The sequence below is a fragment of the Scyliorhinus canicula genome, chromosome 1 (genome assembly GCF_902713615.1).
Source record: "Scyliorhinus canicula chromosome 1, sScyCan1.1, whole genome shotgun sequence".
NCBI lineage: Eukaryota > Metazoa > Chordata > Chondrichthyes > Carcharhiniformes > Scyliorhinidae > Scyliorhinus > Scyliorhinus canicula.
Genome location: NC_052146.1, coordinates 43,151,721 through 43,177,427, shown reverse-complemented (window position 1 = coordinate 43,177,427; position 25,707 = coordinate 43,151,721). Strand labels below are relative to the sequence as shown.

The following is a 25,707-nucleotide window of genomic DNA, read 5'->3' as shown; positions in this document are numbered from 1 at the left end:
CTCTTTAGGTGGTGCAACTCTTGGCATGCTCTCCTACAGTCTTCATTGAACCAAGGTTGATCCCCATATTTGATGGTAGTAGTATGCTGGGAGATATGCTGGACCATGAGGTTACATTTGTGGCCAAATTCAGTACTACTGTTGCTGATGGCACTCAGAGCATCATGGATGCCCAGTTTTGCATTGTAAGATCTGTTTAAAATCTACCCCATTTGCCACGGAGGTAGTGCCACATGGCACGATGGAGAGTATTCTCGATGTGAAACAGGACTATCCCCACAAGGGACTGTACAATGGTCACTGCTACCAATGATATCATGGACAGATACATCTGCAATGGCTGGATTGATGAGGACAAGATCAAGTAGAATTTTCCGCTTGGTTCCCTCACCTGCTGAAAGCCCAGTCTAGCAGCTATGTCCTTTCGGACCTGACCAGCCCAGTCAGTAATGGTGCTACCGAGCCACTCTTGGTGATGTACACTGAAGTCTCCATCACGCCTTCCCCTAGAGTACATTCTGTGCTCTTACCATGCTCCTTCCTCCAGGTTCTGTTCAACACAGAAGAGGACCAATTCATCAGCTGAGGAGGTGGAGCATGGCAAGTGGTAACCGGCAAGAGGTTTCCTTGTCTATGTTTGACCTACTGCCATCAGGCTTTGAGGTCTGAAGTAAATGTTGAGGAGACTCAGCACAACTCGCTCCTGACTGGATACCACTGTGCTGCCACCTCTGGTACATCTATTCTGTCAGTGGAACAGGGCATACTCGGGAGTAGTGATTGAGGAGTCTGGAACATTGTCTTTAAGCATGATTTGATGAGTATGACTGTCAGGCTGTTGCTTGACTAGTTTGTGCAGCAGTTCTCTCAACTTTTGCACAAGCCCCAAGATATTGGTAAGGAGGACTTTACAGGGTTGACAATGCTGGGTGCGTATGCTGTTCTTGATACTATGTGGTCCATCCAGTTTAATTCCTTTTAAGTTTTGTAGCAGTTTGATACAACTGACTAGCTTGCTGGGTCATTTCAGAGGACTTGAATCAACCACATTACAATAGGTCTGGAATTATGTAGGCCAGACCAGGTAAGGGTAAAAGATTTCCTTCCCTAAAGGGCATTAATTAAGCAAGTAGGCTTTTATGACAATCAACAAAAGGTTATTTTTTCATCATTCATTCATGGGATGTGGGCTTTACTGGCTAGGCCAGCATTCATTTCCCATCCCTTTTTGTTAATAAATTATTTTCTTTTTCTTACAAAATTTAGTACCCGATTATTTTTTTTCCAATTAAGGGGCAATTTAGCGTAGCCAATCCACCAACCATGCACATCTTTGGATTATGGGGATAAAGCCCATGCAGTTACAGGAAGAATATGCAAACTCCACATGGACAGTGACCTGGGGTCGGGATCGAACCTGGACCCTCAGCGCCATGAGGCAACAGTGCTAACCACTGCTCTCATTTCCCATCCCTAATTTCCCCTAAGAAGGTGTTGGAAAGCTGCTTTCTTAAACCGCTGTAATCCATATGGTGTAGATCCACCCACAGTGCTGTTAGGGATGGAGTTCCAAATGACAATGAAGGAGCCATAATGTATTTCCAAGTGAGGATGGTGAGTGGCCTGGAGGGGAATCTCCAGGTTCTGGTGTTCCCATGTATCTGCTGCCTTCTGGTAATGGTTGTGGGTTTGGAAGGTGCAGGTCAGTGAGCCTTGGTGAGTTCTTGTTGTGCATCTTGTAGATGGTACACACTGCTGCTAGTCTTGGTAGTGGAAGGAGTTAAAGTTTGTGGATGGGATGCTTTGTCGTAGATGGTGTCAAACCTCTTGAGTGTTGTTCATGCGGATAAGTGGAGAGTATTCCATCACACTCCTGACTTGTACATCGTGGACAGACTTTGGGGAGCCGAGAGGTGAGTTACTTGCCACAGGTTTCCTAGCCTGTGACCTGTGCTTTAGCCACAGCATTTAAATGGTTACTCCAGTTCAGGGTTCAGTGAAGGTTTTAGCGATGGTAATTCCATTGAACGTCAAGGGGCGATGGTTAAATTCTCTCTTGTTCGCGATGGTCATAGCCTGGCACATGTGGTGTGAATGTTATTTGTCAATCCAAGCCTGGATATTGTTCAGGAATTTGGAAATGGAATGCTTCAATATCTGAGGATCATGGTCACTGTTAATGAGATTAGCTTTTAATTCCAGATTTAGTAATTGAATTTAAATTCCACCAGCTACTGCGGTGGGATTTGAAACCATGTCCACCGACCATTAGCCTGGGCCCCTGGATTGCAAGTTCATTGACATTGCTACGACACCACTGCCCCCCCCACCAAGAGGCAAGAGTGGGTCTGTTTTCTCTAATTCACGTTCATTTTAGTTTAAATGTCTGTTCTGAGTATTCTCATGTCTTTATGATTTTAACTAAAGTAATGAAAATGACGTGCTTTTAGTGTCACTCACCTTAAACTTCGGCATCACAATTACTTTAAGACGGTGTCTTTCTAACTTTTTTTCCTGGGACCCACTTTTTCCAACTGGCTGACCGTCACAACCCCTGCCTGTTGTGATACGTGCCACGTTTGCTTACCTTTAATGCTAAAGGGAAGCCTGCTTGATCCTCACGATTTCACTCCAATCAGATTCAAAGGAGATGGGGTAATATACATATCAGTGCAGACTTCAGCCAGTTCCTTTGTGCAGTCTTCATCTTTGTGAAAATGGAAAATCCAACCTCACACGTGTAGGTCAGCAAGGGCAATAGCAAGAAATTGCTAGTTTTACTCAGCACTGGATACTCCTTGGAGATGCTACTCAAGAATGCTGACAGCCTCATGGGCTTTTGGCATATTTTTAATGTGGTATCACAGGTCAGGTACAACAGCGTGTCTTTTAATTTTGAGTCGTTTGTAACTTAAAAATTGACTCTGGTCTCAACCTCAAAAGGATTTTTTCACCTACCACTTGTCTTTCAAAATCATGAAACCTCCTCTTATTTGCTAATGCTTCTCTGCATAAATCAAACATACCTCAAGAAATCAACTTTATACTGCTTTGTTCCCGAGTTACTTTTCATCTTTATAGATTAATAACGTGAAGCCCTAGAGCTCTGTACAGAGCTAGCACTAACACTGCTTTGTCCTGCCCTAGTCTCTTCTGAGCAGCACTCTCCAGCAGATTCTGTTGTCAGATCATGTCCCGTAGGTACACTGCCTATTTGTGTCTCTGGCCATCTCTTTCTTGTAAGACAATGATTCATCTTCACAGGCCTCTTGTCTTGCTTGGCAGCAGCTAGAAAACGGAAGAAGCTCTCCTCGATGATTTGGTGCCAAAAGCACCAGGGTGCTTGACGTCAAGTGTACTTGCAGGTTGCGTGACTTTCTCACTGCTGCCCCTTCTGGCCAGAAGACTGCACATAGTCTCATTTCTTTTCATTTAAAAGGTGGCAGCAGCCACCATTCTCAATTTAGAAACCGGTAGCTTCTCCCGTGATCGGGACCACTGCAGCAACAACGTGACCGCTTCCTGACCCTCCCGACACCTGTCTGCACCCCACCCGGGGTCACGACCGCACTTTGAAAAACCCTGCTTTAAGATGCTTGCAAGATAATTTAATGCTGCTCAGCCACAACAATTTTCATTTTAATAAGCATGTTGCAAGGAGTGTCAAGGGCAGTAGCCTGACCAATATTGACATAGACAAAGGAGGCCTGAGAACCAGTAACTAAAAAGCTTTGTCGAAGAGCTAGGATTTAGAGAGGATCTTAAAGGAGGAGAGGGCGGCAGACATACAGAGGTGTTTAGGGAAGAAATTCCAGAGCTTAGCTGTAGACAGCTGACAATGTGATCATCAGTGGCCAGACAAGAGAATGAGAGATGCTCAAGAGGTTGTAGTTGGAGGAATGCGTAGCTCTGTGCTGTAGATTTTGGCTTTTATTTAATTGGAGGAAATTCCTGCTCTCCCAGGACTGAATTTCAGATAAGTAATCTGACAACAAAAGGAGATATTGATGAGGAAAAGTTTGTTGACGTCAGCATGCATGTACAATCTGGTAGTCTTGTAATTATGGGCACCACCACAATCTCTGCTGTCCCCTTTGTCAGGGTGTTCTCTATATTTCTCTTACCTCCCTCTCCAACAGTTGTTATTGCCAGGTTTTCTTGGTGTTTTCTTTCCTTGCGATTCTTCATTTGAATCCTTCTGTGGGTGTGGCTTCCTGAGCTGCTACTCTTGCTTGATCATTGCACCTGCTTTTATGACAATAGCAGAGCTTAATATCAGCTGCAGAGGAGCTTGGGTGTTGGGCAGGAGTGACACCAAAAACCCTGGTGGGGTGGAGAACCAATTGACATAGTGGATATAGTGCTACTTTACAGTCCTGGCAGTGACAACATGGTCAGTAATAAAACTTTAACTTTGATATATTATATGTATCCATATACACCCAGTTCAAGCAAAAGTGGGATGGTGCATTTGGAATAAAAAGGTTTTCAGTTAAAAGCAATTCTTTGTTGGATACAGATTACTTTAAAATAAACCTATTAAGTTTAATACAGGGAAGTGAATTTGTTTAATTGGCAAGTTACACAATAATAATAATTAACAGATGATTTCATTGGTTACTTGGTTGCTTCAGGATTGTCATTGTGTAGAAATTGTACATTCCAAAAATATAAACTTGGCTTTTAAGGCGAGAAAGATTGTATACTGTTTTAAGAACCCAATTGCACTTCATTTAACAAGATGTAACTTTCTCAAGTGTTGTTGCAGCGAGATGAATAGCATGAAAGATTATGTTCTCATCAGTTCAATTATTTCTGATTAATTGCAGTAGGGGGCACTTTAGAGCGCGCTATTGACAGTAGCTTCTACATTTTTGCAGGTAACAGTGTACAGCAGGGGTGGGCAAACTACGGCCCGGGGACCGCATGCGGCCCGCCAAAGGTATTTCTGCGGCCCACCAAGTCATTAAAAAAAAAAAATTAAATTTTTTTTAAAGGTTAATGGGGGGGCTGTTGGGTTACTTACTGGTATAGGGTGGATACGTTGACTTGAGTAGGGTGATCATTGCTCGGCACAACGTCGAGGGCCGAAGGGCCTGTTCTGTGCTGTACTGTTCTATGTTCTATATGAGGCGCCCAGAATCATAACCGGGTGAAGTAATTATTTTACTTAATATACTATGCGGCCCTTTGTGAATTGTGAATTTCTGAATGTGGCCCTTGCACGGAAAAGTTTGCTCACCCCTGGTGTACAGACTCCAGAAGTTGCAGTTAGTTTCTGAGAAGAGAGGACAAATGAGCATTGACAGTTTGTGCTATCATAAAATCTGGGCCAATATTTTATTAGTCAAAATTCCATGCAAGCCAAATTAGAGACTACATTAATGAACAGTTAACAACTCTATCAAACCTTTTAAAAAAAATTTAGTGTACCTAATTATTTTTTTCCAATTCGGGGGCAATTTAGCGTGGCCAATCCACCTACCTTGCACATCTTTTGGGTTGTGGGGGTGAAACCCACGTAGACATGGGGAGAATGTGCGAACTCCGCACAGACAGTGACCCAGGGCCGGGATTCGAACCCACGTCCTCAGCGCCATAGTCAGCAATGCTAGCCACTGTGCTGCCCCTACTCTATATAACCTAATCTAACACAAGCCATAATTAAGCAGTTGACTGCATACTTTGAACTGCGTTTGGATGCGGTCTCTTTTCATGGAGTGAAGTAGCAAGTATTTTTAAAATTCTTTATTGTCATTCCATTGCCCTTGTAGGGCCACATTTGGGACTTCACCATATTTGCGACTTTCACAATTTACACAAATCATCAAATTTTAGCATGCAACCCAAAGGTCAATTAAATAATTTCATTAACCATCCTATACCCCTTTGGCCTTTGAACGGAATGCTGAACACAATGATAAGAGCCTTAAACTTGTTAGAACTTATGCCCTTTGCCATTGTCAAAATTGATCATCCTTTCAGACATAGAACATAGAACAGTACAGCACAGAACAGGCCCTTCGGCCCTCAATGTTGTGCCTAGCCATGATCACCCTACTCAAACCCACGTATCCACCCTATACCCGTAACCCAACACCCCCCTTAACCTTACTTTTATTAGGACACTACGGGCAATTTAGCATGGCCAATCCACCTAACCCGCACATCTTTGGACTGTGGGAGGAAACCGGAGCACCCGGAGGAAACCCACGCACACAGTGGGAGGACGTGCAGACTCCACACAGACAGTGACCCAGCCGGGAATCGAACCTGGGACCCTGGAGCTGTGAAGCATTTATGTGGTCAACTATCTTGTATTACACATGCAACTGAAATACTTTCCTGCCCAGCTGTAAATTCTGCTTCCTGTATGGTTTGCCCACTGTATTTTCTCTACCTTGGCTTCATAGAAAAAAACTGAGAAACCAAATGTATTTTGGATTAATCTGCAATGGAATCGCCTAAGGATATCTAGGCTGCTATGTTTAAAAATTATAATAGTAAGCTTTTATCAGCAAAATTAAGTTTAAAATAAGTTTTCATGTTTTAAGTTTTAGAACTGATAAATTACGTAAAAAGTGAAATGAGAGAAAAATAACTGGATTTGCATTTTTAATGATTGATCATGTTTTAATGTTAGTTATTACTTTTTTTAGAAGCAATCAAGATGTCTGTTGCTTGCTGAAATTTATCATTCCTAACCCGGTTAAAGTTGCCCGTTAGGCAATTTTCTAGGGCAGGATGATGAGGTGTATTAGATGTCTATTGCTTGTTTATGTTGTAATCTGGTTTGCTAGGAGTTTGAGATTTAAACTTGATAATCCTGTAAATTGTGTATCATCCCTGATTAGAGATCAGTAACAGATTCAGTTGTTTGATGCTGCAATTTATCATTTCTAACCTGATTAAAGTTACCTTTCAGGCAATTTTCTAGTGCAGGACGATGAGCAGTGTGCAGAATGCAACGCAAGAAAGGTGGATTTCTTGTTTACTGGATTTATTGTCCCTGCCTTGCCTAATGCCAGAAAGGTTAATTTTTTGTAAGGTGAATGGAGAAGAGATTTGTTGGAAGAGAGATGTTATTTTATAAATCGTTTAAGTACCTTTTTTGTGACATTTTCAGAAATTTCTGTTATTTTAATGAGTACTTGGAAATGAAGATGAGAAACTGACACCACAGACCTTTAGATGATGTCACTTGTGCATAAAAGCTGATTTGTTGGTAGTGCTATGGTTAAAGATTCAGGAGCCTGTATTTGTAGGACAGCTGGTTGGAGGCTGTACACGAGATTCTCGTGTTATGCAACTCGGCACTGGTGCATATGACAGATTATGGCACTGAGAATTCAGGATCATTATTTAACGCACATCATTGGATCATACCTTCAGAATTTTTAAGGAAGAACATTTCTTCAGATCAGTAATGGATATCAGAGCTTTAAAAGATAATTATTCTCATTATTTCTCTGTGCAGTTTAAGGTATGATTTTCTTTTAGGAACAGGTGGCGTTCCGTTTTCTTTATAAATAGCCTGGTGATCAGTAATGGTATATTCTGCTAATCGGTACTCTGTTGTACAGTGGATGCTTTTGTAGCAACTAAGATAAATTGTGTGGCCTTGTGTGTTGGGTTTCTTCTATCTGAAGGAGTCACATCCTTTACTCAGGTAGGCAGCAGTTGTAATTTGATTCTGAGGTGGGGGAACATCTGGAAAGCTGCATTGTGTGGTTTTGGTAGTAAATCACAAAGAAGTAATGGAGCATGCCTTTAAAAGAAGGTTTTAATGTTTTACATAATGAATGGTGGTAAGGGCAGTCCTGTTTTTCTTTACTGATAGGCAAGCCTTTGAAATGCTCAATGCACAGCATGATGGATTCACGTTTTATAGCCATTTTCTTTTTACTTATGTGGTGAAACAAAAACTGTCTTTTAAATTAGAGTACACTCGGATGTCAGTTTTGTTTATTTTCTGCAAGTGTGGAAGATTCTGGAGATATTTTGTGTGGCTGTGGAAACGAAAGACATTTTTGTTTCCCTTTTGTCAGCTGGAAGCTCTCGAGGAACAAAACAGTAAATGCCAAGAGGATTTGAACCATTCGAAACAGCAGCTCAGCTCTGAAAATAAGAGAATAGGCAGCCTTTGCAAAGAAATGTGAGTAACTACATTTAATGATCAAAATAATGATATTCCTCGGTAGGTAGATTCTTTATTTAACAATGTTGCCATTTTTAAAACTCGACTATATGGCTTAATTTCACTAATGTTCTTTAACTTTTCTATCTTCACCCTTTGCAATAGTGGAGAACTGTAGAATTTATTTTATTCTGAACACTGATCAATGAAAGGCTTCTTGTAACCTTAATGATATTAAAATACAGCAATTTCGGATTGCCACCAGAAGGTGTACGCTCTGTGTTCACATTTGTTTTCTCCATGTGGGGAGGTGCTTGACTTCTGGATGGAACCTTTCTTTGCAGGTTAAAATTGGAAACACATTGGTGTTATTTAATTGTGCTGAAATTACTAGACAATAATCATATAAAGCAGTGTTGTCACATTTGCCATGCCAGCCAGTCTGAAGCTGACTGGTTAACTTAACCCTCCCCGCACAATTTTCTACCCTCTTCCCTTGAAGGCATTAATTACTTCATGGGATAATTGTTCCTTGCCTTGCCAATAATCTGGAAGGTTTTCGTTTAACGCATTTGGTGTACCCAATTATTTTTTTCCAATTAAGGGGCAATTTAGTGTGGCCAATCCAACTAACCTGAACATCTTTTGGGTTGTGGGGGTAAAACCCACTCCGACACGGGGATAATGTGCAAACTCCACATGGACAGTGACCTGGCGCCGGGATTGAACCCGGATCCTCAGCGCCGTGGGCAGCAGTGCCACTGTGCCACCCTGGAAGTTTTAAAAACAAGATGCTACATAGACATTTTATAGTTCAGGTATTCACCTCACCAAAGATATTCTCAATTTTCAGCAGTTCAGATCTCTGGAAATGTTTTTCCTGAGTTTATATCATTCCTAAATCCATAGCATTCCTTTTTGCATACAAAAGGAATTAGTGAGTGACCTTGTTTAAGTTCTATTTTCATAGTAACTTCATTGCAGTGTTAATGACGCTAATAACGATTATTATATTATACAAATCTATTTTACACTAGATTACAATCTTTATTTCTAAGTTCTCCTTGTATACAGAACATTATTGTAAATAAATGTAATAATGTCAGAAATTACAAGAATTTGCATTTATATAGTGCCTTCAACATTCTGAAATTGTTCCAAAATATTTAGTGAGTATTTAGCAATTTTTAAAAATCTTGACACTGAACCACAGAAGGAGGTATCCAGACAGGCTTTGACAAGGCTTGGTCAAAGAGGCAGATCTTAAAGAACATCTTAAAGTCGGATTGATTGATATTTATTGTCACATATACCGAAGTACAGTGAGAAGTATTTTTCTGCAGCAAAGGGAGCGTACACAGTACGTACATAGCAGACAAAAGAATAATCAACAGATTACATTGACAAATGGTACATCAACAAATGGTGATTGGTAACAGTACGGAACAATGGCCAAACAAGAGCAAGTTTAGAACCAAGGCAGCTGAAACCAAGACAGCTACTGGTGGAGCAATTAAAATTAGGAATGAGTGTGATGCCAGAATTAGAGGTGTGCAGAGATCTCCATGATTTGTAGGGCGAGAAGAAGTTGCAGAGAAAGGAAGCTAATAAAACATCTCTTATTGAATAATTTAAATACTAAAGAAGCACATTGTAGGAAATAAATTGAGCAGTGTTTGGCATTTCACCTCTGGGATTAGGATCCCTAGCTCCGGATGTGGCAGAAGTATCTGCAAATCTTTTGTGAAAGGGGTACGTGCATCGCTGGCAGATTTATGCTGGTAAAATTGTCAATATGGGTTGCCATGGCAGCATAATATGGACCTGCCTAGCGGTAGTTAATATGAGGTGGAGAAAATGCAGGCTGGTGCAGTGGAGACAGAGGCCACCTATTTTCACCTTTAATATTGCCCAACTCAACCCTGTCTCGGTTCGTCTGCTTCTGAAACCCTCATCCTTCCCTTACATGAGCCCCTAGTTTTAAAACCCCTTCATGTCTTGTCCGTTCCACATCTCTGTAATAGCCTCCTTCAAGGTATCTGTACTCCTCCAGTCCTGATCTCATGACCATTTCTGATTTTAATTGCTTCATCATTGTACATCTGCCCTAATATCTCCTCCGTTTCAAATGTTGCTTGTTAATCCTCCTGTGAAGTGTCCTGGAGCATTTTATTCTTTGCTCAAAGACTCTCCTCTGAACCACAAGGTTCTAGGTCCAAGTCCCAATCCAAATTAAGCGTCGGGCACAAAAATCAAAGCTGAAACTCCAGTGTAATACTGAGGGAGTTTCTTCTTCGGCGATCACGCACTATTGAGTATTATTATCCACTAAAGAAACCTCATATCATTGGAAATTGATTGATATCATTGTGTGGCTAATGAGCCTGAGCCTGGAGCCACATCTCTGACTGCACACTTGGCAGGTGTTCCGGGAGTTAGAATTGGTCCTTGGACTCCAGATCTCTAGCATTCATTGCTCAGGCGCCTTTTCTGGACCACCTCATTGCTGTCGGATGTTCTCAAAAAATTCAAACAGGAGATTCCTCCAAGTAGATTTACACAATTCTACTTAGAGGTGCTTGGAACTAGGGCAGCACGGTGGCGCAGTGGGTTAGCACTGCTGCCTCACAGCGCCGAGGTCCTCGGTTCGATTCAGGCTCTGGGTCACTGTTCGTGTGGAGTTTGCACATTCTCCCCGTGTTTGTGTGGGTTTTGTCCCCACAGCCCAAAGATGTGCAGGATAGGTGGATTGAACACACTAAATTGCCCCTTAATTGGGAAAAAATGAATTGGGTACACTAAATTTATATTTTAAAAAAATTATAGAAATGAAAAAAAGAGGTGCCTGGAACTCGCTGCCAGAGGATGTCGTGGAAGCAGGTACAATAGTGACCTTTTTTAATGGGGGGGTCTTTATAAATACATGAATAGGATGTTGAATAGTGTGATACGCACCCCGGAAGTGTAGAAGGTTTCTGATTCGACGGGCAGCATGGTTGGCAACCTAAGCATTTGGCCAGCCGAACAGAATTGGTTTCAGATGATCAGGGCCTTCATGCTGGTGCTCTTGGCTCCTTCAAAGACACTGAAGGAGCATGCCGTCCAAGCTGAAGCGGAGAATCTGTCTTATAGCATTGATGGTACCTCTCCAGGGCCTTGTGTTGGCATCTATACATAATCCAAGTTTCTGAGCCATATAGAAGAGTTGTGAGGACGACTATCATGTTCACGAGGATCGTGGTGTCGGCAAGGATGATGCAGTCGTCAAAGGCTCTCGTCCTTAGGCATCCAAAGGCAGCAGAAGCAGTTTGGATACGATGTTGGATCTCCGCATCGATGACGGCCTTAGATGAGAGGTGGCTCCCCAGATAGGGGAAATGTTCCATGTTGAGAAAGTTTCTCCATTGATGTTGATGGAGGGAGAGACTGGAACCTGCGGGTTAGTAAAGGACTTCGGTCTTCTTAAGGGTGAGGCTGAGACCGATGCTTTGCTATGCTTCTGCAAAGGCATCAAGCGTGGCTTGGAGATTATTTTCTGAGACCAGAGATGGCATTGTCATCGTATATTGAAGTTCCATGAACAATGCATTGTCATTTTCTTCTTGGATTTTGACCAGTTGAGGTTGAAAGGTTTTCCGTCCGTCCTGTAGACTGTCCACTCCACTGTTCGTGACGAGGTGAAGGATGTTGATGATGAAGATGGAGAAAAGGGTGGGGGTGATGACACATCCCTGCTTGACATCTTGAACACAATGGTTTCTGTCATCTTTCCGTCTGTGAGGACTGTCGTCGGCATTTTGTTGTGGAGGAGTCAAAGGATGTTGATGAATTTGTCTGGACAGCCAGCCTTTGACAGAGTTATCCATAGCACTTCCCAATTGACTGAGTCAGAAGGCTTGGTCAGATCGATGAAGACCATGTAAAGTGATTGCTGTTGCTCTTGGCATTTCTCTTGAAGTTATCACACAGTGAAATTCATGTCCATTGTTCCACGGTGTGATTGGAATCTACACTGGCTTTCTAGAAGGATTTCTTCAGAGACTGAAAGAAGGCAGCTAGTAAGGATTCGGATGATGGTCTTCCCAGCGATGGAGAATAGGGAGATGTTCGGTAGTTCCCATGATCCACTTTGTCTCCTTTCTTCAAGATGGTGGCGATGGGGGTCGACAGGGATTTCTTCTCTCTCCCAAATTTGCAGGAACAGCTGATGGAGTTGAAAAATGATCTTTGTTTCTCCAAGTTTGAAAATCTACACTGAACTCCTGCCCACTCCTGTGGCTTTTCCATTCTTCATGTTCAATGGCAGCTTCGATTTCATCCATGCTTGGTGGGAGTCCAAGATCATCTTTGGAGAGTTGGCGAGTTATCTTCTAGGGTGGCAATCTCCAGAAGGATAATGGCTGAGGGGGTGGGGTGTGTGGTTCTTCCCTGTGTCTGTGTGGGTTTCCTCCGAATGTTCCAATTTCCTCCCACAGTTCAAAGATGTGCAGGTTAGATGGATTGGCCAAGCTAAATTGCCCCTTAGTGCCCAAAAAAGGTTAGGCAGGGATAGGGTGGAGGTGTAGGCTTAAGTAAGGTGCTCTTCCCAAAACAGGTGCAGACTTGATGGCCCGAATGGCCTCTTTCTGAACTTTAGGGATTCAATGATTCTATGAAAGCCGATGTGGTGCTGTTGTAGGAGAGCCAGTTGCAAGTGAAGGGCCTGGTACGACTCCGTAAAGGGTGGGTAAGTCAGGTATTCAGGCTTTGATAGCAAGGCACAGGGACTGGTAAACAGAAGATGCCAGTTCCAGATGGATAAGGTGGTGAAATATCGGTGGGAGGGGGAATGAGGTTGGCGACGACAAAGGTATTGGCGGCATTTATGACCGAGATGGCGATGGCGGACTCATGGCAATTCTTACGCTGCAAATTACGAAGCTGCGGTCGAGATACTGAAGAACTGCTTTGTGAAGCCGATTAATGAGGTACACGCCAGACATTTGCTCGCAACCTGCAGCTAGCGTTCCGGGGAAACTCTGGACGAGTACGTGGAGAGACTCACTGCGCTCGCGAGGAACTGCAACCATAAAGCAGTGATGGCAGAAGCCCACATGAACTTGCATATTCGCGATGCCTTTGTGTCTGGTATCAGGTCCTCGTACATCCGGTAGCGGCTCGTAGAAGACGGGGCAAAGGATCTCCAAGGCACGGTAACGCTCGCCTCTTCTCTAGAAATGGCCCACCGTAACCTCCGTACATACTCCGTGGACCTTGCAAACCCCTCTCGATCCCCTCCAAACTCGGCCACGCTACAGGCCTGCGCCGCACGGCAATCCGCTCACTCCAGGGGTTCCCCGTGCTATTTCTGTGGGCAAGGTCAGCACCCACGGCAACGTTGCCAGGCCCGCTCTGTGATCTGCAGCGACTGTGGGAAGAAAGGGCACTTCGCTAAAGTCTGCCTGGCTGGCCCCAAAGGCCACAAACAAAATCCTCACCGGGCCCAGAAATCAAGTTCCCGGTCTCACAGGCCCCGCATCGTGGCCGGACACGCCCACTTCCAATGCATCATCGACCTCGTGCGAGTCATGGGAGCAGGCGGCGGCCATCTTCGAACCCCGACATGTGCGACCGACGGCGGTGGCCATTTTGTGACTTCAAGTGGCCATTTTGTGAGTCCGACTTAACCGAGGACTCTGACTACCCGCAACTAGGAGCAATCACGCTCGATCAATCATGGCCGAAACACCTGCGGAACTCCATGATGCAGGTGCGAATCAACGGCCACGACACTCCCTGCCTTTTCGACTCTGGGAGCACAGAGCTTTATCCATCCAGATACAGTAAGGCGCTACTTTCTGTGCACCCACCCCGCCTCCCAAACTATCGCCCTTGCCTCTAGGTCCCATTCGGTACAAATCACGGGGTATTGTGTCGCTGGCCGTGCAATTCAAGGCGCTGAATACACCCGTTTTAAACTTTACATCTTCCCTCAACTCTGTGCGCCCCCTGCTGCTCGGTCTGGACTTTCAGTGCAGCCACCGGAGCCTGACACTGCAGTTCGGCGGACCCCTGCCCCCACTCATGGTATGCAGCCTGGCGACACTCAAAGTTGCGCCACCCCCCCTCTTCGCGAACCTCACTCCCGACTGTAAGCCCGTCGCCGGTACAGTACCCAAGACATGACTTTTATCAAGTCAGAGGTTCAGCAGCTACTAAAAGAGGGGGTCATGGAGGCCAGCAACAGCCCTTGGAGGGCTCAAGTATTGGTAGTCCGCTCCGGGGAAAAGCAACGAATGGTAGTGGATTATAGCCAGACCATAAACCGCTTTACGCAACTCAATGCTTACCCACTTTACCGCATAGCAGAAATGGTGACTCACATCGCCCAGTATCGGGTATTCTCCACGGTCGACCTAAAATCGGCCTATCATCAACTCCCTATCCACCCAGAGGACCACCCCTATACGGCTTTTGAAGCAGCCGGTCGGCTGTTTCACTTCCTCAGAGTCCTTTTTGTGTCACAAACGGAGTCTCCGTTTTCCAGAGGGCGATGACTCAAATGGTGGACCAGTACGGCTTACGGACTACCTTCCCGTACTTAGACAACGTCACCATCTGCGGCTATGACCCGCAGGACCACGACGCAAACCTGAGGAGGTTCCTCCAGACTGCCCGGGCCCTCAACCTCACGTACAAAAAAGAGAAATGCGTGTTCCACACAACCCGGCTAGCCATCCTCGGCTACGTCGTGGAGAACGGGGTCCTAGGCCCGGACCCCGACCGCATGCGTCCCCTTAAGGAACTCCCCCTCCCCTGTAGCCTCAAGGCACTCAAACGGTGCTTGGGGCTTTTCTCCTATTACGCCCAGTGGGTCCCCAGATATGGGGACAAAGCCCGGCCACTCATCAAGACCACGGTTTTCCCCTGACGGCTGAGGCCCAGTCGGTTTTCAGCCGTATCAAGGCCGGCATCATCAAGGCCGCCATGCACGCGGTGGACAAAGCTATTCCCTTCCAAGTAGAAAACGACGCATCAGACGTCGCCCTGGCTGTTACCCTCAACCAGGCGGGGGCAGACCAGTAGCGTTCTTCTCCCGAACCCTCACCGCCTCGGAAATTCGGCACTCTGCAGTCGAGAAGGAGGCACAAGCCATAGTGGAGGCCGTGCGGCACTGGAGGCACTACCTAGCCGGTAGGAGGTTCACCCTCGTCACCGACCAACAGTCGGTCGCCTTTATGTTCGATAACGCACAACGGGGCAAAATAAAGAATGACAAAATCCTGAGGTGGAGGATAGAGCTCTCCACCTATACGTACGATATTAAATATCGCCCGGGGAAGCTCAACGAGCCCCCAGATGCCCTGTCCCGCGGTACGTGCGCCAACGCGCAAAAAGGCCGCCTGAGAGCCATCCACGATGACCTTTGCCACCCGGGGATCACCCGGCTTGCCCACTTCATCAAGTCCTGCAACCTACCCTACTCCACACAGGAGGTCAAGGCCATGACTAAGGCATGCCAGATCTGTGCGGAATGCAAACCACAATTCTATCGACCAGACAGGGCGCGTCTGATAAAGGCCTCTGGACCCTTTGAGCGACTAAGTGTGGACTTCAAAGGGCCCCTCCCATCCACCAACCGCAACATCTATTTCCTCACCATGATCGGTGAGTTCTCCCGCTTCCCTTTTGCTGTCCCCTGCCCCGATATGACCCCGGCCTCCGTGGTCAAGGCACTGCACAGCATCTTCACACGGTTTGATTTCCCTGCTTATATCCAGAGCAACCGGGATACATCGTTCATGAGCGATGAGCTGCGTCAATATCGGCTCAGCAAGGGCATCGCCTCGAGCAGAACGACGAGCTATAACCCGCGGGGAAAAGGGCAAGTGGAGAGGGAGAACGTGACAGTTTGGGAGGCTGTCCTTCTAGCCCTACGGTTAAGGAGTCTCCCAATCGCCCGCTGGCAGGAGGTCCTACCCGATGCCCTGCATTCCATTAGGTCGCTCCTCTGTACGGCCACGAACAAGACCCCTCACAATTGTTTGTTTGTCTGCCCCAGGAAGTCCACCTCTGGGGTCTTGCTTCCACATTGGCTGATGGCTCCGGGACCAGTCCTACTCCGGAGACACGTGAGGAGCCATAAAACGGATCCCATAGTCGAGAGGGTCCAACTGCTACACGTGAACCCTCCAATACGCCTACGTTGAGCACCCTGACGGCAGGCAAGATACCGTCTCCCTGCGAGATCTGGCACCCGCTGGCTCGCCCACCGACCCCGGTGCTATCCCCACCGACCGACCCCCGACCCCCCCCCAAACCGACGCTCCCCTCCCCGCACTGACCACGACAACGCCCCCCCCCCCCCCCCCAATAGCGCCCCCTGCCCGGCGCTGGCACCGATCACCCTAGTCACCCCGGATACCCCCACCCCGCGCTCAAAGGCGGGCAAAGGCTCAGTCAACCGTGCTTCCGGATAAACCACCATCAAAACCGACCGTATCCACGGCACCACCACCGGAGCGGAGAAAGTCAGCACGGACGGTCAAACCACCCACAAGACTGAACTTTTCACTCCACTTCACCCCCAACGGACTATGTGTTTTTTTTAAACAGATGGTGAATGTGATGAATGGTATCAGTAGCTGCTGTAACGGTACCTTACCTTTTAATACATTGGCCCTTTAACACCGGGCTTGGAACCCTGGGGACTCTGCCTCTGGCTCCGCCCCCAGGAAACGGTATACAAGATGAGGCTCACTCGGCAGCATGTTATGAGCACACTTCTCGGCTGCTGTTCAGTTCTCAGATGATTAAAGCATTTGAATTACCTATCTTCTCTCCTGTGTCGTAATTGAGGGCATCTCACTACTTAAGCCCACAGCTCCACCCCATCCCCATAACCCAACAACCCCACCCAACCTTTCTGGACACACAGGGCAATTTATCATGGCCAATCGACCTAACCTGCAAATCTTTGGACTGTGGGAGGAAACCGGCGCACCCGGAGGAGGTTCCGCCGCCTTGAATGATTCTCCACCATTGACTTGGGTCCTTACCCCTCTTTCTCATCAGCTACCATGGCTGTCTCAGTCTCCAATGAGCCATTTACACCATGCCTCGGCAGAGCCTTCTCAACACACTCTTTAACACCTCGCCATGTACTTCATGGTAGCACTGTTGCTTCACAGCTCCAGGGTCGTAGGTTCGATTCCCGGCTTGGGTCACTGTCTGTGTGGAGTCTGCACGTTCTCCCCGTATCTGCGTGGGTTTCTTCTGGGTGCTCTGGTTTCCTCCCACAAGTCCCGAAAGGCGTGTTGTTAGGTAGTTTGGACATTCTGAATTTTCCCTCCGTGTACCTGAGCAGGTGCTGGAATGTGGTGACGAGGGGCTTTTCACAGTAACCTCATTGCAGTGTTAATGTAAGCCTACTTGTGACAATAAAGATTGTTTATTTTCACCATCTCGGCAGCCTTCTCCAGTCTCGAATGGATTGGAGAGCCTCCCCCAGCGACTTAAACAAACATAAAAGCTGCATTTTGAGCGTAATTTTGCAGCATTGACAAGTCTCTAACAACAAAAAATTATAGTGTTGCTCGCACATCTGGTGAAAAAGAATGCTTATGGTTTACACTTAAATGTATTATTTTGGGAAAAATTAAATCTGGGTTTACTTTCAGTATTTAAACTAATACTGTCATATTTTTAACAAGATTTAAAGGAAATGTAACTCCAGGGGTAAAATGCTTTGAATATTAGTTATTTGCCCCAATTATTCCTGTTTGCCTCGTAAATATTTATTTCGATAAAATCCAGTTCCTCTGCTGCACAGGCCCTTTGTGGAGCTCAAGACATAGCCTGTGAAAGAAAGCTGGAGGAGTGAGCAGAGATTTGAGTTAAGGAAAGCTCAGTTAGGTCGGAAATCAAACTAGAAAATGGACAACTTCCAAGGGCTGATGGGGATTCTCGTATTACTGCAACTATACTATATGCCCGTCTTTTTGACAGACACAAAGTGTTTTTCCTGGGGCCCTCTGAAAGATCATTTAAGAAATGTTTCCTTTGAATTTTTGAAGAACTGAAATATGCATTGGATGGATCTAGAGATGAAGCAATTGAACAATGTAAATAGAATGACAATTTAGCTACTTATTTCATTGTTGCAATTGCTCATATCCAGTGTATCTCAACTTTTTACGTACTTGTTTATAAATAATTAGAGGTTGCAAATAATTTATTCTGAATGTGCAAAATATCTTCATGTCCCATTAACTTGAAGAACCACAATTCTCCGTAATGATAGTCTAACATAACCCTAAATGTTTTGTATGATCTCCATGATGTAATCTGCCATTGCCACAGTTACGTCCTACAAAATGTTGTTCATTTCCTGAAAGAAATGCATTTTTTGGCAGTTATTTTAATTCATTGAAATGCCGATAATACATTGGTGGAGAAATTATGATGGGCAGAAAATACTGTGCTGATGTCTTCAGTACATTATTAGTCTTTTGCACAGCTGAAGATGTTTTAATTAGTGACTAGAGGATGATCTTGTCATGTATGTAACGTCTTGTTAGATCACCACTGAAGGCAGCTAGTGTTACAGCTAGGCTTTAATTCAAAAGCTTCATGATGGCACAGTGGTTAGCGCTATTGCTTCACAATACCAGGACCCTGGGCTCAATTCCCGGCTTAGGTCATTGTCCGTGTGGAGTCTGCACGTTCTCCCCATGTCTGCATGGATTTTCTCCGGGTGTTCCGGTTTCCTCCCACAAAAGTCCCGAAAGATTTTCTTGTTAGGTGAATCGGACATTCTGAATTCTCCCTCAGTGTACCCGAACAGGTGCCGTAGTGTGCTGACTAGGGGCTTTTTCACAGTAACTGCAGTGTTACTGTAAGCCGACTTGTGAAACTACTAAAGATTATTATGATTGATAATGTTGCTCTTTGGTCAAAGGCTTTCCAGATGTGCAAAAATAAGTGTAATTAAAATATTAACATGGCAACAGCACAGTGACACTATGATTAGATGGGTGGGATTTTCATGTGGGACTGATTTTCTTTTAGTTTTCCGCGCACTGTTTTCAGTCAATTACTTGTTCTAAATTCAGCAGAGCCTAGGTTATTGATTTACTTGGAAGAAGAAAAGAAAGGAAATAGGAGAATCATCTCCGGCCACATTCACATCCATAAGTTTGGTTAGAAAGTGACCCTGAAGAATGGCATGGTGGCGCAGTGGTTAGCATTGCTGCCTACAGCGCTGAGGACCTCGTTAGATCCCGGTCCCGGGTCACTGTCTGTGTGGTGTTTGCACATTCTCCCTGTGCCTGCGTGGGTGTCACCCCTACAACCCAAAGATGTGGCGGTTGGGTGGATTGGCCATGCTAAATTGCCCCTTAATTGGGAAAAAATAATTGGGTATTCTAAACTTGTATTAAAAAAAAATAGTGACCCTAAGTAAGTCAGTGCAATCACTTGCATGCTTTTTTAATAACAGAATAATGCAATACAACACACGGGCAGACTAAAAGGTAAAGGGGAAAAAATACATGATTATAAAACGCCTTGTGTAATTCGTGAATCAAGTCATTATCAATAATGAAATATGAAGTGATATTGCACAATCTCTCCATCCCGCATTCTTTTTTCGTGAATGATGAAACCAAAGTCAAATGTATTGAATTATTTGTTAAAACTGGTGAAGATACTGTGGTTTTAGATAAAAGACTGGTTTTCTTGATTCAAATTGAGTACAGGACATATTATTTTACAACCATTTGCTAAGTACCTTAGCATAGTATAAACAGAGATTTGATCAGAATTGGATGTCACTTATTGTAGCTGACGACGCTTTTTAATTCTTCCCCACGCTGCAGAAGCGGGGTGCTGCATGGTATGATACAGTCTGCTCGCCATCTGTGGACAATTTCTGCTTATTAGAATAAATAAAACGCTTCATGCTTCATTAGGTTATAACTACACTTCATGGGCGATGACTTTGCAGTGAGTCGCTCGAGTTTCTTTCAACAATGAGCATGCTGGCACCTATATGTGCATGTGCACGTGCACGCACGTTTGTGTCCATGAACACTGATGTAGCACTTCAGTTTTTAAAATAGAGTTTTGTAAGTAGTCTCAAACATCAGGCACTAAGGGCAAGACTTTAACTCACTCAATACCCATTCACTTCACAGAGTTAAAATTGAGTCTGAAGTCTTTACAAAGAGATGTGCCAAGAGGATGTGTGTGCATGTATGTTCATACATCTATAAATTGTAACCTACCACTGACTGTATATTGGAGATATTCCATTAGATTGTAACCAAAATTTCTCAATTTATCAGGCACTGAGGTGCTTCCACAATGTAATCATCATGTGCTATTTGAAGTATTGAGCAGTGTTATTCGGTGAAATGCGTAGTGTGCTTAAGGGAAGTTTTTGCATTCCCCATTGAGTTTATTCATGGCAGTTAATTGAAATGAAAGTTGTATTAATATGTATACAAAATCCGAGTTCAACTAGTTTCTCAATGATGAATTTGAATGCTTTTCCCAAAATTATGTTGTAGTTTGTGATGTGAAAAGATATTGTCTTAATCTATTACAAATGCAAAATATTTGTAATCGTTACAAATTGCAAACTTCATTTTACTCTATTCTGCAACAAAATCCAATGACATTACCATACATAGTATGTTACTGTAGTATTTCTGTTCATAAATGGTCACATCATCAGACTACATTTTTCACACTTTTTAAAACATACTCTAAATTTACAATTTAGTTTTCTGATTCAGTTGCGTTTAGTTGCTGAATGGCTTTAACATCAGCCGAAGGCTGAAATAGTTTCAGCTGCTTAATGTTGTTTAAACTTTATTCTCACAGATCCTGTTGCTGTACATTAAATATAAGCATTTATTCCTATGTTTATAATGTTCTGTGAACAAAATTACATGTATATTACAGGTAATTAACCAAATTTGTTGCTTTAAGCCTGAGTATCTATTTGGGAAATGTAATTGTATTAGGATTTCTGCATTTTTTTACCTAACTAGATCATGTTTGATGTATAGTTTTTGCCTATTGTTGTTAGTATTCGGTCATCTCAACCTGCCTACAGTGCTTGACACGGTGGCCACACTATCTTCCTCCAATACCTCTCTCCACTTTTGTCCAGCTGGTTGGGAGAGCTCTCATGCCCCATTTTTAGCTATTTAATTGTTTCCAGAGTATTGCTTGCAGTGACTTCCCTAACTGCTCCTGTGCCATTACCTCTGGCGTCCCCTTAGATCTATCCTTATCCCCTTTCTAATGATATACAGCTTTAACTCACTACTACCCCTCTCAGCTCCTGCGTTGTTGCAAGTTAACATTGTTAATCCAACATCTAATACTAAATTAACAGAAATTTCCTCCGACTAAATGTACGGAAGACTGAAGCTATTGTATTCGCCCCTTGCTCTGATCTCTATTCCCTAGCTGCTGACTCCATCCCCCTCTCTGGCAATATCTGTGACTAAACCAGTCTGTTCGCAAGTTTTGTCATATTTGACCTCTGAGGTTCCAATCTTGTATTCACCTCATCACTACTACCTACTGCCACTTCAGTAACATTGCCTGACTTCACCTCTGCATCAGCTCGTCTTCTGAAACTGCCATTCATGCCTTCATTACCACTTGACTTGACTATTCTAAAGCATTCCTAGTTGATCTCCACGTTCTGTCCTTCTAAACGTGAGATCATTCAAAGGTTTGCTTTCTGTGTTTTAACTCGCATCAAATACCATTTACATATTGCCCCTGTGCTCGATAACCTACGCTGGCTCCGGCTCAAGTAGCATCTTGATTTTTACATTCTCATCTGCATTTTTAATTTCCTCCATAGCCTCACCTTTCCCAATCTCTGTAATCTCAGCCAGCCCCACAATCCTCCAAGATATCTGCGCTCGTCTAATTCTGTCCTCCCTGAACACTTATGCTTTTTAATTTCTTCATCACTTGAGTTGACTGGATGCACCTCTGTACCTCACTTACCCCCATAAGATGCCCCTTAAAAACACCTGAAACAACCTGACTATTTTGTTCTTAACCTTCTGTGAAGCCACTTGGTGCACTTTATTATGTTAAAAGCACCATATAAATATGTTATTGAATGCATTTAGTGTATCAAATTGAATCACCGGGATATATTCGGAAGTAAATGAATCAAAGGAGATAATTAATGGGGTCCAAAATATTAATGACGGAGATTTTAAGGATGGTCTTAAAGGAGAGATGAGTTAGAAGGACTTCAATTGGAAATTTAAAAGCATGGGGTCAAGGCTGGTGATTGCAATCTTATCATCGGTACAATAAATGTGTTTGTAGGGAGGAAGTCAGTCAGAGGAACATAACATCAGGGAGGTGGATGAGGCCATCAAGGCATTTTAGCACGTGGAAGAAAATTTTAAATTGGAAGCATTTTTGGGTGGGAGAGTTAACATGAATCAGTAACGCAGGTGATAAGAGAGAATATGGGCAAAGAGTTTTTAGTGAGCTGCAATTTATTGAGGATGGTAGGCCATCTATTGAAAGTTTGCAGATGTCAAGACTTTAATGAGGATTTCAGCATTTGTTTATAACTAGGCTTTCTTCCCAATTTTCCAAAAATTGTAAACGGAAGGCATTTCATAGCAATTGTCAAACCTTGGACTGCATATAATGTTATCACAGTTATGCATGTATAGTGCTTTGAAACTAATTTTAATTACTCCTGTTCATTAACTATGGGCATGATGTAATGACCGCGTTGCGCTTAAGCGAGAGCGCAATGTTAAATCACAGGAGAGGCCAAAAACGAGAACCGTGCTCGATGCCTGTTTGAGATCTAACCGGCCTGCTCCCGTTGCCGAAATTGGGATCCCGCTGTAGCATGGCGAGAAACCAATAATCACCAGGCTTCGGTGTAGGGAGGGGGAAATGGATGTCTCAATGCCTGCGGGTCCACTATCCCAACCCTTGCACCATGTGGTCCTGTTCCGGGCGCAACCCCAGCCTGCCTGCCCCACCGAGCACCCATAACTCCCACTGACTGTGGGTGCCTCTGGCTGCATGGCTGAAGCTATTGCTCATTTGGAATTGGCAATTGTAGTTTAAGTAGGCATTTCATAAATCCCGTGGATTCCCACGGGTAGGCGTGATATGTAGCATTTTGGTGTTATTACCGTGTATCCCAATCAGACCCTGATGTCTGGACACTACCTGTACATTGCGGGAGGCAATGGCTAACATCAGAACACCCAGGGGGTGTGCCCCATCACCAAAGACATTTCCGTGACCAGAGGATGGGCGTGTGTACTGAGATGTGGACCAGGGCTCGGTCCAGGGTAACGTTATGTGTGGGTGTCCCGGGGTACAGGTCCGGTGACCAATGGCTGGGGGTGTTTGGGCAGGGCATGTCGGATGGGATGGGGCAGTGTGGTACAAACAATGAGGGGCATGGTGGAGGGACTTGGGGTGGAATACACCACTGGTTGTCAGCCTCGCACCCTCCCCAATACCTTACAGATATTGCATGGGATTGACGATATCTTGGAGCCCGCGGAACTTTCCCTAGTGCTGCTGGCAGACTGAGGGGCCAGACGGTGGAGAAGGCGGCAGCAGTAATGTCGACAGAGGCACGAGGCATTGGCCCATATGCAGGGCCCAGAAGAGGAGACCAGTGATGGGCCACGGTGAACAGACTTCGCTGGTCTTTCGAACTGATGATGGACACCTTGTGCTGCAGGAGGCTCCATGTCAACAAAGGGTCGGTGCAGCACTTGTGCCTTGTTCTTGCGGATCTGGCACCACATGGAGGAGGAGGGTACCCGCTCCCGGTGGCCATCAAGTTCAATGCAGCCCTGAACTTTTACATCTCTGGATCATTCTAAGGCTCGATCAGTGACTTCTGTGGCATCTCACAAGCTACAGTCCGCAAGTGCATCCGTTAAGTCACCAATGCCCTGTTTGCCCAGGCAGAAAACTATATAAACTTTGACGGAGACTAGGCCCAACAACACGCCCAGGCAACAGGATTCTCTGCCATCACTGGGATGCCCCAGGTCCAGGGGGTAATGCAAAGAACAGAGAAAATTACAGCACAGGAACAGCCCTTCGGCCCTCTCAGCCCGTGCCGATCCAGATCCTTTATCTGAAAATGAAATGAAATGAAAATCGCTTATTGTCACAAGTAGGCTTCAATGAAGTTACTGTGAAAAGCCCCATGTCGCCACATTCCGGCGCCTGTCCGGGGAGGCTGGTACGGGAATCGAACCGTGCGGCTGGCCTGTTTGGTCTGCTTTAAAAGCCAGCGATTTAGCCCAGTGAGCTAAACCAGCCCCTATCTAAACCTGTCGCCTATTTTCCAAGGACCTACTTCCCACTGTTCGCCGCCCGTTCATATATCTGTCTAGATGCATCTTAAATGATGCTATCGTGCCCACCTCTACCACCTCCGCTGGCAAAGCGTTCCAGGCACCCACCACCCTCTGCGTAAAAAAACTTCCCACGCACATCTCCCTTAAACTTTCCCCCCTCTCACCTTGAAATCATGACCCCTTGTAATTGACACCGCCACTCTTGGAAAAAGCTTGTTGCTATCCACCCCCTCATAATTTTGTAGACCTCAATCAGGTTCCACCCTCAACCTTCGTCTTTCCAACGCAAACAATCCTAATCTACTCAACCTTTCTTCATAGCTAGCACCCTCCATACCAGGCAACATCCTGGTGAACCTACTCTACACCCTCGCTAAAGCATCCACATCCTGCTGGTAATGTGGTGACCAGAACTGCACGCAGTATTCCAAATGTGGCCGAACCAAAGTCATATACAACTGTAACATGACCTGCCAACTCTTGTACTCAATACCCCATCCGATGAAGGCAAGCATGCTGTATGCCTTCTTGACCACTCTATCAACCTGCGTTGCCACCTTCAGGGTACAATGGACCTGAACTCCCAGATCTCTCTGTATATCAATTTTCCCCAGGACTCTTCCATTGACCTTATAGTCCTCTTGAATTAGATCTTCCAAAATGCATCATCTTGCATTTGCCTGGATTGAACTCCATCTGCCATTTCTCTGGCCAACTCTCCAATCTATCTATATTTTGCTGTATTCTCTGACAATCTGCCTCGCTATCTGCAACTCCACCAATCTTAGTATCATCTGCAAACTTGCTAATCAGACCACCTATACCTTCCTCCAGATCATTTATGTATATCACAAACAACAGTGGACCGAGCACAGATCCGTGTGGAACACCACTAGTCACATTTCTCCAATTTAAGACACTCTCTTCCACCACTACTCTGTCTCCTGTTGCCCAGCCAGTTCTTTATCCATCTAGCTAGTACACCCTGAACCCCATACAACTTCATTAATAGGTAGGACGCACGTTACCTTGCACTCATCGGGCTGTCTTGGAGTGCCCTACATCAACAGGAAGAGGTTCCACTCTCGGAACATCCAGCTCGTGTACGACCACCATCGGGTAGCTTACAGCAGTTCCTGCCCCCTACCACACTTTGAAACGGTTTGGTTACATCGCGCCCTACATAATCGA

At 44.9% G+C, this 25,707-nt stretch overlaps 1 protein-coding gene across 11 annotated transcripts in view; it reads left to right on the top strand.

The window, feature by feature from the left end:
• clip1a (CAP-GLY domain containing linker protein 1a) overlaps positions 1-25,707 on the top strand; it is a 267,258-nt gene that overhangs the window by 185,150 nt on the left and 56,401 nt on the right. For 10 of the 11 annotated variants that reach the window (XM_038789942.1, XM_038789934.1, XM_038789958.1 and 7 more), the window contains one exon: positions 8,049-8,155. In XM_038789942.1, coding sequence (XP_038645870.1) covers positions 8,049-8,155 — 107 coding nt within the window. Of the gene's footprint in view, positions 1-8,048; positions 8,156-19,995; positions 20,013-25,707 lie in introns of all 11 variants that reach the window. The other variant, XM_038789968.1, reaches the window with a different exon arrangement.